This window comes from Salvia splendens, chromosome 18 (assembly GCF_004379255.2).
Source record: "Salvia splendens isolate huo1 chromosome 18, SspV2, whole genome shotgun sequence".
Lineage (NCBI taxonomy): Eukaryota > Viridiplantae > Streptophyta > Magnoliopsida > Lamiales > Lamiaceae > Salvia > Salvia splendens.
In genome coordinates, this window is record NC_056049.1 from 5,100,054 (window position 1) to 5,112,526 (window position 12,473).

The 12,473-nt window shown below is 37.5% G+C and overlaps 1 protein-coding gene and 1 non-coding gene across 2 annotated transcripts; one reads left to right on the forward strand and one right to left on the reverse strand.

Moving 5' to 3' along the window:
• Nucleotides 1-7,678: 7,678 nt before the first annotated feature.
• On the forward strand, nucleotides 7,679-9,226 carry LOC121776629 (berberine bridge enzyme-like 18). The gene has a single exon (XM_042173820.1). The coding sequence runs from the start codon at nucleotides 7,679-7,681 to the stop codon at nucleotides 9,224-9,226; it is 1,548 nt and encodes a 515-aa protein (XP_042029754.1).
• A 1,882-nt stretch (nucleotides 9,227-11,108) lies between these two features.
• On the reverse strand, nucleotides 11,109-11,180 carry TRNAW-CCA. The gene has a single exon. It is a non-coding gene; the product is annotated as a tRNA-Trp (tRNA).
• Between the last annotated feature and the right edge of the window lie 1,293 nt (nucleotides 11,181-12,473).

Here is a 12,473-nt window from a genome sequence, read left to right on the forward strand (position 1 = left end):
ACTGCATGCATCATTTCTACATTTCACTTAACACTATATATGGATTCTATTTTAAAAGTTTATTTTGTTTTATATATTTGGTTATTTTGAATACGTTCAATTGTTAGATCAGAAGCCATGGTGGAGACTCGGCGAAGCTCTTCTGGCTCCAAGCACACACTGACTGATCCCTCACCTGAAGTAAGCTACAGACACTTGAAATGTATGTATGACGAAGCAATAAGGACATTCTTGGTGGTCTCACTGTCAATTTATTGGTCTGGGCACGCACGTTGCACGGACGCTACACGTACTTGTACATTTATGTAATGCATTGGCATGAGATGAGAGGGTAGGAAATCGCTATCGCGTAATGTTGAAGCGATGGTTTGTAGGAATGGATGAAATATTGATCGACCTAAAGGGAAAGAAGTTAAGTGGGATTGGAACAGTTGAGGCTGTATCCATGGCCCACATATACTCAGAAGGAAGCAAAGAAGGAGGAAGTCAAGGAAGAAGAAAAAAAGGAAGAGCCTAAAAAGAAGAAGAAGAAGAAGAAGAAAATGTGAATCGGACTCCAGACTCGCATCTCGTAGTGGCATATCTTGATCTCAAAGGAAGCAGCAACTTTGATAACACCATCCTTGACGAGCGAAGTTGCAGTTAACGTGATAGAGGAGCTCGAGCTTGTGGCATTGAATGCTCATACCGCTGCCTAATTTAAGGTGCTTAGAGAATAGAACTGTGATGTATGGGTGAAGCAAAGATGATCGAGCATGGAATCAAGCTTCTTGCAAGGTGTCTTCACTAGACAAATAGATTTGTATTCGTGTAAGATGTAGGAAAGCATGCTTCGACTAAGAAGACATATATATATATAACTCTCCTATTAGATTCTTCACATATATCCCAGAATTAATGCAACTTTCAGATTTGCAATACGCTGGTTTCTTTGAATTAATGCTTTTGGAGAGTCTTTAATTTGAGGTATAATGCTATCTTAACTACCTCTATATACTAACGCTTTCAATGTTGCTACATTGTTCTATATATGTACACGTGTAACGTCCGTGCAACGTGCATGCCCAGACCAATAAATTGATAATATATATTGGTCCTTCATTGCACTAGCAGGTATAATTTTTTCTCAATTAAACAAAAAGTAAAGATGAGAAATATATCTCACCCATGTGCCTAGTTGGTGAGTTGCGGCAGCACGACATTTTAACTGTCAGTGAGTCTAACTTTGAGACTGCATTGCACACGCTCGGGCAGCGGATTGAACATACATTTCAAGTCTCGGAAGCTTAGTTCAGAGTTCCCAAGTATTTTACTTTGTGGTCAGGTCCAGGATTGCTTGGCGTTTGAGCAGAGCAGGTCGAGCCAAATGAGCATCGCCGCCTCTCAACTATGGCTTGTATGAACTATGAAGTAGGAAGGAAATGTTTCTTTGTTAATGAGTCCATTAAATGGTTCTTTGTTAATTAACTAGTAAAAGAGTAAGAATTCTACCGATCTTTTATGCAATGGGGAAAGCAAGAAGTAAATGCAAATGACATATTATATTTATAGATAAAAAATATAAAACAAAATATTTGAAACCTACCAATTAGTAGCCATAAATTATTTGACCGTTACTTTACGTTTATATAAAGTAAATATTCATATTAAAATCTTGCATTTTTGTAGTTTACTATTCTTCAAAAAACTTAAAAATTCACACGTTAATTATGATAAGTAAGTTAAAAACTGAATAATTGATTTCAAAAATGATTAATGGAGTCTAAGGCTTTATGAGAAACGTTTTTCATTGCAGCATCCAATCACCAAGAATTAATGTACATAATTATTTTTACCGTTACTTATAGAACATTTCATTGCAGCATCCATGTCTATAGAAATAAAAGAAAAACAATTAAAAATATACATTTCATTTTATAAAAAAAACATTTCTTATAAAGCCATGACTCCACCAATCAATTTTTTAAATTAATTTATAACAAATAGAATATAAATAATTGTAGATAGCATTTACTATAGTTAACAATATAATCATTATAATATGCACAACTTATTGCTGATCTTAATATGTTTTATAATTTATTTGACATTTGAATATAATATCTGCAAAATTTAGATATCCATTAATCAATAAATAATTTTGCAATCAAGGATAACGGCTTAACTTATACCAATTACTCCAAAAATGCATGTAACGGCTCAATTTATACCAATTATTTCATAAATATCCATATTCACACCAAAACTTATAAATATTTCAAAAGAAGGGCAAAACTCGCCTTTTATGTATAGATGCAAAATAACACCAAAACTTATAAATATTTTAAAAGAAGGGCAAAACTCGCCTTTTATGTATAGATGTATAGATGAGATATATGTAAGTGTTGTGAGACCCATAAGGCCATAAATAATACATGAGACAATTTTTGTAACAACGCTGTGGATTACTTCAAATCTCTTTCTTAAGTGCAGGAGGTTGCAGTTTTTGATATCTCTCAATAAACTATTTTGACAAATATTTGTTAGTTTCTATCGAGAGATAGCTGCGAGGGTTCGCGATGAAGATATTGGATCGTTCGCGGGATTGGTCCCGTCGAGCAGCCAAATTATCGTTCAACTAGGATTTGAGCGTAGGAGAAAACTTGCAAGAAAAGATAAAACAACAATAAAAGATAAATGAACGATAAAAGATAAACTGAATTGATATTTCTTGATATGAACAATATGAGAGACTCCACACATATTTATAATATGTGGGATACAAATCAAATCAAGATATGGAAAAGATATGGGAATCGTATCAATTCCCCCATGGTTGAAATCCACCTTGTCCTCAAGGTGGAAACCATGAACCAACGAAGAGAGTCGATAATCGAAGCTGGGCAGGGTCCCTTCCTCGATAAAAATATGCATGGTCGCTGATTAGGAGCCAAAGCAACACCATTTAACCCCACCTTGATGAGTTTTCCACTGTTATGCGCATACAAAAAGCACTCACCATTCCATCCATTCCATATAGTGTTATACATTTGTCGGATGATGCTAGAAGCTGTGTAAGGAGTTAACTGACCCGTCTGCCACCGTTGCATCAGCACCTCACACCCAATTTTCGTAGTTCCCAGAAAAGTCCCCATGAGCGACTCCACGGATTCTACCTGTAATTCTGAAATTGAATGTGCGACGTTTAACAAGGCGATCTTGGTCACTTCGGAGATGCCAGCTTGCAAGCCATGACTCAAAAACTGTCCTACTCTTTCCGGGATGGATCCCATGTATAATCCGTAGACTCCAAGTAGAGGGGGTGTCGACCTAATCGCCATGAAGTATAGTGCAGACTGCAGAAAGAACTCGAACTTGCAACTTTACTGCGTCGATCGGTTTTATCAGAAGTTTAGGAAAACGAGCATGAGATCTCTCCGACCACATTGACCATCTCATCAGTCCAAGTACCACAGGTTCCACGGCCGGCTCCTTCCCTCTTTGACTTGTAATCGCATCCAATTCTGCTACGGCGATCCAGCGGCCTCCGGGGGTGATCTCCTTCTCCTTCATCTCCGTTGCTGAAACCACATCGGAAAGACCCACGAGGCCCTCCATAACCACCAATCCTTTCATAAGACTTTCCAAAATCAACATCACCAGATGCAACTTGACCAGCAAAAATCTCTCTGTTTCCAGAAAAAGTGTCGTTCTGGGGCGAGTCTATGTCTTTCTCAATAAACTCATTGTTGTCCTTCTCTGGGCCCATTTTGATGTAAGTATCGTCAGCAGCACCTTCAGTAACAACATCCTCAGTGTATCCAAAGAAATCCTGCACCAAGAGAAGCTCATTCTCGTTCGGATGATCTTCCTTCCAAAATCCCCCAATTGGAGGTGAATGCATAACTAATCCTCGCAGTATCACAAATCTGAAATAATGAGCTCTCAACAAAAATCTGAAATTGGGCATGCTGCGGCGGATGCGGCAAATGTTGGATTTCAACAAACCCATTGGCAGGGGTTGAGACCGGGACAACAGCAGTGGGCAGCGCCGTGGCTATCGGTGGACACCAGCAGGACGGTGAGTGTTGCAGGGGTGGCTGTGGCCAGCCGAGTGGTGGCTTTCCGGTGCAGCGTTGCTGTCCAACGGGTTGGTAGTTTTGGTGGGGTAGGTTTGCGGCGGCAGCTGCTGTCAGCGGTGGCTATTGATAGGCGATGGGTTGGTGGCCGTGGTGCAATTGGTCTCTGTCCGGCTTGTATGGAGGCAGCGGTAGATTCTGAGGTCCGGCATAAGGACTTCGCAGCAGCGCGTACGAATCCGTGTAGGTGTAGGGCGGCTGTGGGGCTGTGGAAGGGTTGAACTGATGACGGTAAAGCTCAGGATCATACGCCGACACGAGACCATAGGTCGGGACTTGCTTAGGGGTGAGCACAAAAACCAGAAACCGAATATCCGAACCGAACCAAACTAAAATTTTGAAATTCAGTTCGGTTATTTCGGTTTTTCGGTTTTGAAAATATAAAAATTTCGGTTTTTCAGTTCGGTTCGGGCGAAGAAAAAAACCGAATAACCGAATTTATTTAATATAAATATAATAAAATATATATTTAACTCTAACCCTAAAAAAATTTCTGCATCCATTCCCAATCTGCCTCTCCGCCTCCATTCTCAATTTCTCCACCTCCATTCTCAATTCTCTATCTCTCTTCCTCCACTCTCAACTCCGGTTTCCACTCTAAGTCTCTAACCCTAAAGGCTAAATCTCACGAGCTCTAAGCCTCCTACCCGTCGCCTATCTCTGTTCCAACCCATCGTCTCCATCCATCCACGCCATCTGCGCCCTCCAGCAGTGCAGCTGTGGTTCAGCCATCCGCGCCGCCTTTGGTCGTGCTCCAGCCATCCACGCTGTCTTCAGAAGAAGGTAAAATCTAAAACTTATCTATTTCTTAACAGCTCTCAAATTAGTGTTCAAAATTAAAATACTTCTAATGTTATTGTGTTTAGGCATTAATGTGTTCTTCAGACGATAAATATTTGGATCTGTTCTTTTAGGAACCATAAAAGAAGATAAGACAGATAAACTTTGATATTTAAAAATGAATGTTGCAAGTATTGAAGCTGAATTCATATGCTTAAATTAAGTGTTATGATATTTAAAAATTGGATGCTCCCTTAATCATCCAGATCTGCTGCACCAGATTCAATTTTTTTATTCTTATTTTCTCAACCTATCTACTGTTAGTAGCATTTCCAGTTTCCTTATACATTCATATATTCTATGCTTCATTGTACATAACTTATGGCATTATTTTATATTTCAGATTTTACAAAGTTGATTCAAAGCTTATGATAAAAATTATGGCCAAAAGATATGGCCAAAGCTCATCCCGTGGAACGAAGAAGATTGAAGACTTGGGAATGGATTTACATTGTTAATTTATTATAATATGTTGTAAATTAATTAGATATCATGAAACTTTATTTTTTATTATGTTTTGGTGGATGTTATTTATGTTACTATGATTTTTTGTGTTATTTTCGATTTTAAGTTTTTAGGCTTTTTAAAATTGCATAAAATTTCGGTTTTTCGATTTAATTCGGGTTTTTAAGTTCGGTTTTCGGTTTTTTCGGTTTTTGGTTTCGGTTCGGTTTTGATTTTAGCCTAAATTAGGTTTTTCGGTTTCGGTTCGGTTTGGGTGAAAAATCGAACCGAAACCCGAATGCACACCCCTAGACTTGCTGGCCCGGACCGGGCTGGACGTAGTTCCACTACTGTCCGTTAGGCGGGTCTGGTGGAGGTCTCAGTTGCAACATGCCAAGAAGGTTGTTCGTGGTAGGAAATCACCAGGGTTGTATTCGACGAGAGAAACTCGTCATACTTGTCGAGCTTCTTGTGTATTCTGTTGCAGGCAACCAATATCTGGTCACATAGGTAAGATAGATAGATTTCATCGTTGGAAGTCATGGTGAGATCGCGATGAAAGCACCAGTTGATAATGGTAAAAACCCTTATCAAGTGAAAAAGATAGAGAATGTCGCAGAGAAACCGTGCTCTGTCGGCCATCGAAATTTCTAAACGGAAAAACTAAATAAAGATGGAAAAACTAAATAAAGATAGAAAACAATAATTATGATTTCATTGATGGATTGCAAAAGATAACAATAGTTCCTATATATAATAATCCTACTAATAACCTAACTTAGTGAACAAGACAACAAATATATGGAAAATATATGATAATATAATAATAGAGATATGGGAGATATTTCCGAAGATATACTCGTATTAGTTTCACTATTTTATTAATTCATTCCCATTAATAATTTCTATTTTAAACTTTTTTATTAGACAATAAACTCGATCTCAGTAATATTTACTATTGAAAATTGAAGATTAAAAAAGCTTTACATTCTACTAATGTATATTTAGAACCTAATACTCTCTCTGTCCCTTAATAATGTGCACTCTTTATTTTTTAGTTCGTCCCACAAGAATATGCACTTTCTAATTTTGGAAAGTCTTTTCTCTCTAATGAGGTGAGACTCATTCTCCACTAACAATACTTCTTTTACTTTTCTCTCTACCTCGCACTTATTTTACCAATTTTACATTAAAACTCGTGCCGACCTCAAAGTGCATATTCTTTGGGGACGGAGGGAGTAGTAATTAACAAAATATAAAATGTAAGTTCTAAAAGGTATTATATGTCCTATTAGGATATACTCAACCATTGACATTTGACAATTAGAAAATACTCATAAATAACACGGATTTAAAATGTTAAAAGGAAACAGCGTCTTTTGAATGAACACGATCAAAGTGTAATTGACTTTTAAATGTGTAAATAAAGAGATACCTTTTTCATTCTTACTCCACTTAATTATTTGGAGATAGTATTAAATTTATGACGAAGTCAAGGTTGCTCTTTTCTATTTCATGAACCAAGTCAAGTCATAACTTTAATCTAGGTTCTCTCACATTTTAACATCGCTCAGGTTGACAATATTTCTGTTTGTTCAATTAGTGGAAAACATTTTTATTTTTATCAACAGCATGTAGAACTTGTTTTGATCTAAATCATATTGCGCAGGATTAAAATCTTATACTTTATTTGAATGGTTAAATTTAATAATTAAATTCACGAGATTGAATATCATAACCAAATCCAAATATTTGTAATACCAATTTTGAATTTTGAATTGAAAGCCGCAATTCTAATTTCGCAAATTTAATTCCTTGATAACGAAGGAGCTAATTAGAGTTTGTCGTAGGAATCCACTCACAACGCTAATCACAACCTTAGTTGGTGTAATCGCTATGACAAAAATAATCTTGAATAAATTCAATCAATCTCGGATAGTCGAACACCGTGGATGTGAATATTGTAAAGTCAAACCTATCATTGAATCAGCATGACTTGGAATTGGTATTAAACTTATCTAAAATTATTCAGCAACTTGAATTTGGCCATTCAATTTACTTAATTAATTAAGCATACCAAGAAGAGAGCACCTTCATTGGCAAGGGACTCAGAATTGAACTCTCAATTACAAGGAATTTTTTTTATAATTAATCAAAATACTCTTATATTTCCTCTAAGAGTAAAAAATTTCATATAAAGCAGCCATTGAGACGGTTGACTTTCAATGTGCTATATGGAATTATTTCAAACTTAATGTTCCTATAAATAGGTTACAATGCATGCTTCTCAAACAACACAATCACAAACTCATATTTTCATAATCATAAACCATGAAAACTACTCCTCCATTTCAAATGAAGTCTACACTCATACAAACTCATCTTACACTTCCATCCTCCAATTCTCCATCCGAAACCCTAGATTCGCGTCGGAATCCACTCCTAAACCGCAAGTGATCATAACCCCAGAACACGATTCCCAGATCCCGCCTGTCGTACGCTGCGCCAAGAAAAGTGGTCTGGAAATCAGGACACGGAGCGGTGGCCATGACATGGAGGGACTGTCTTATGTCTCTCATGTCCCGTTCGTGGTCATTGATTTGATCAATCTCAGCGAAGTTACCGTCGACGTGGATGCGAAAACGGCATGGATTGAGACCGGTGCGACAACGGGAATCGTATACTACAAGATTGCGGAAAAGAGCTCCACTTTAGGGTTTCCCGGGGCTATTTGCACTACTGTCGGTGTCGGTGGCCACTACAGTGGAGGAGGCTACGGCACACTGCTGAGAAAATACGGCCTCGCTGGAGACAACGTCATCGATGCAAGAATAATCGACGCTAATGGCAGAATTCTCGACAGAAAATCAATGGGAGAGGATCTTTTCTGGGCCATCAGAGGCGGCGGAGGTGCCAACTTTGGTGTGGTGATCACTGCCTGGAAGGTCCAACTGGTGGATGTTCCAGAAACTGTCACTGTTTTCTCAATCACGAGGAATGTGGAAGAACAGAATGGCGCTGCACTGTGGCATCGCTGGCAATATGTGGCTCCTCAAGCGGACAAAGATTTGTTCGTAGGAGTTATCGTATTCAGGGTGAACTCCACGGTCCAAGTTAACTTCTTCTCAGTATTCCTAGGCGGCGCCGACAGATTAGTTTCATACATGCAAGAAATCTTCCCCGAGTTAGGGCTAGTGAGAGAAGACTGCACAGAAATGAGCTGGATCGAATCCACCTTATTTAGCAACCAAATGCCAATAACTCCACTTGATACTTTGCTCAACCGGACTCAGGCCGGTCTGAGGCAGCTCAAAGCCAAGTCGGATTATGTACGGACGCCCATTCCTCTGGACGCGATTGAAGGCATGGTGACTATGTTGCGTGAACCAGAAGCAGACGAGACGATATACTACATGGTGCCGTATGGTGGAAGAATGGATGAAATATCAGAATCGGAAACTCCATTTCCTCACAGAGCCGGTGCACTCTACAAACTTGCCGGCTTGACTTACTGGCAAAACTCTGAGGCTGCGGACGCGGACAGATACATAAGCTGGAGCCGCAGGTATTATCAATACATGACTCCTTATGTCTCGAGCTCACCCAGGGAAGCGTACTACAACTACAGAGATCTCGATATTGGAGTGAATAAACCTAATGGGAAGACAAGTTACGCACAAGCAAGCATTTGGGGGAAGCCATATTACAAGGATAATTTTGATCGTCTTGTTCGGGTGAAAACAATTGTTGATCCGACCAATTTCTTCAAGAACGAACAGAGCATTCCGCCGTTGCAAGCCAAGTGGACTAAGAAAGGGAATTGAGATATATTTTGCTGTAACTGCCAACTTGTTCGATGTATGATGGTTGTTTGATTATTATGTTACATTATTTTCTAACAATAATGTTTGTATTGTTATTATTCATGCAAGGTGTATTAGTAATAAAGATTTATTTTCCTTATAAGGGTGTACTAATAAAGTAATAAATGTATTGATTTGCAATTGAAATGTTGTTTTATATAGTTTCCTACTTATTGATATCCTTATATAGTCAAATTAGCAATAAAAATTGATGAATCCCTCCGCCCCTTATAAAAATACTAATGCATAACTGATAACTAGAGTGGGAGTGTCAGTGAGAGATTGATTCACCTCAAGCCCATGAGATGAGAGAGAGCCTTTTATGCTTTGTGTGTCGACCTGCAGCCCATAAATCCCCAACAGTCGCTGTTACAGAGAGAGTGATTCAATTTGTGTCTTGGAATATTTTCAGTTCAATTTTATAGGTCTTGAGACGAGCACACATACATATATTTGCTAAGGAGATTTCTTGCTCTTTCTGTCAAAACTTGCACATAATATACTAGTAGTAGTAGTAGTATTTTTTGTCTTGGTGGAGAGAGGATTTTCTTTAAATTCTCGACTGAAATTCTTGATTTTTAAGGTTTGTATTCGTTCAATTGTAAGATCAGAAGCCATGGTGGAGACGCGGCGAAGCTCTTCTGGCTCCAAGCACACACTGACTGATCCCTCACTAGAAGTAAGCTTTCGACACTTGAAATGTATAAGGACATTCTTGGTGGTCTCAATGTCAATTTATTGGTCTGGGCACGCACGTTGCACGGACGCTACACGTACTTGTACATTTATGTAATGCATTGCCATGAGATGAGAGGGTAGGAAATCGCTATCGCGTAATTAGATCCTAAGGATGGTGTTATCAAAGTTGGTGCTTGCTTTGAGATCAAGATATGCCACTACGAGATGCGAGTCTGGAGTCCGATTCACATTTTCTTCTTCTTCTTCTTTTTAGGCTCTTCCTTTTTTTCTTCTTCCTTGACTTCCTCCTTCTTTGCTTCCTTCTGAGTATATGTGGGCCATGGATACAGCCTCAACTGTTCCAATCCCACTTAACTTCTTTCCCTTTAGGTCGATGCATATTTCATCCATTCCTACAAACCATCGCTTCAACATTACGCGATAGCGATTTCCTACCCTCTCATCTCATGCCAATGCATTACATAAATGTACAAGTACGTGTAGCGTCCGTGCAACGTGCGTGCCCAGACCAATAAATAACCAAATCCTCCATAAGCTGCTCGATAATCCGCCACATCTATAGGCTGCAACGTCCGTGCAACGTGCATGACTGGTTCATTAGATCTCATTTTGTGTCACCTCAACCTCAACCTCAACCATATCTGTAGGCTGCTCGATAATCCGCCAATACACAAGCTCGTCCGGGCGACTTACGTGACATGTTCTATAAAATGACATTAAGTGTTGGGGAAATAATATTGTGAAGCTGTGAATTCTTTCTAATTTTGAATTTATTTTATAATTTCATTCATCTTTGTTAATTTATTAATGCAGGCGCTTATGTTCAACGGCTAGAGTCAAGTAGTCGTATTTAATTCACTAGTTTCATTATTTTCTCTGAAATCGCAATCCCATAACCTAAATGTTCCTCAAAACCTACATTTTTTTTTGCTATAGGTGTTGAAAATGGGATTTTATTTTTCCTTGAGGAAATGTTCGTCAAAACCTACATTTTTTTTGCTATAGGTGTTGAAAATGGGATTTTATTTTTCCTTGAGGAAATGTTCGTCAAAACCTACATTTTTTTTGCTATAGGTGTTGAAAATGGGATTTTATTTTTCCTTGAGGAAATGCTAAAAAATTTAGGATCTGAAATCGGGAGATTTGAACCCGACGTGAATCGAACACGCAACCTTCTGATCTGGAGTCAGACGCGCTACCATTGCGCCACGGATCCTTGGTATCTATATTTGACTCCTAATTATATATGAGAAACAATTTCCTCGCATCATATCAAAACATATACGTATACTACTATTTTTGAGTATAATATTTTATGGGCCCATAAACTGAAATCGACACTTAAGAGTTTTAACAAGCCTGAAAATACATATTCATACATATCCATGTTGAATGAAATACAGATTTATTTTGAAATAATATACACATCCATGTTGAACTAATATAGATCCACGCAGGAACGGACCTAGAAAAAAAATCAATAGAAATTATGTTCAAAATTTTATTACAAATTATATTTGTTTAGGTAGCTTAGATTATTAACAAAGGCAATTACATAACAATTTACATCAAATTTGAATGAATTTGACATCATAATAGAAAAAAGAAAAATTAAAAAATAACATGGTTGAGGCTTAAGCCAATATAAATGTTAATTGCAAGAAAGGGGAGTGATAAGAATTTTGATTGTTTAGATCCATAAAATTATCCAAGATAATGCCACAAGTGTAGATCCACCAACAAAATACAAATTGAAACAAAGATAGGGTGGATCTAGCCACAAAAACTAAATCCAAAATAGAAAATCATGGAAGATAAGAAATGAAATGATGCGTATAAGATGAGAGATTATAATTATAACCATTGGACCTTGACCAAAAAACATGGAAACAACTCTAGACAACTTTCATCAACTCCAGTCATCCCTTGGCTCCACTAGTCAATTGATACACTTCCATTAATATGCATACCTTTACTTGAATCTATCTAGGAAAGAAACAAGCTATCTTCAATGAAGGAATTGGATACCATCCTCAAAGAAGAATTCACAAAGAAGATATCTTAATTCATCAATCAATCAACTACAAAATGAGAGGATGTGCTATATATAGCTTTGGCCCAAATTCCAAGAAAAATGCCCACAAAATCTAGTCTCTGCGGGCATCACCCGTGTAACATCCCCGACTTAATGAAATACCGTTTGAGTATTGAGGTGATAATTGATAAATTTAAATGAAATTAAACTGAAAAGTCATTTCTTATAAATAAGACTTATAGTGATATTTTATAGAGTAAAATGTCAATATAAACATCTATATATGAATAGACACTTTCATAAAATTATGTATATATATTTATGTACTTTTATACGTGTGTAAGTATAAAAACTGGAAAAAAGCATCCCCATTATTACAAGAAGTTATATATATACATGTAAAAATCGAAAATATGTAAATAAATTAAAATGACTAATAATTAGCTATGTGATTATTAATATTTGACATGTATT

What these genes read in the sequence shown, in the direction of transcription:
- LOC121776629 (XM_042173820.1), top strand. Translation starts at nt 7,679, where the DNA reads ATGCATGCTTCTCAAACAACACAATCACAAACTCATATTTTCATAATC.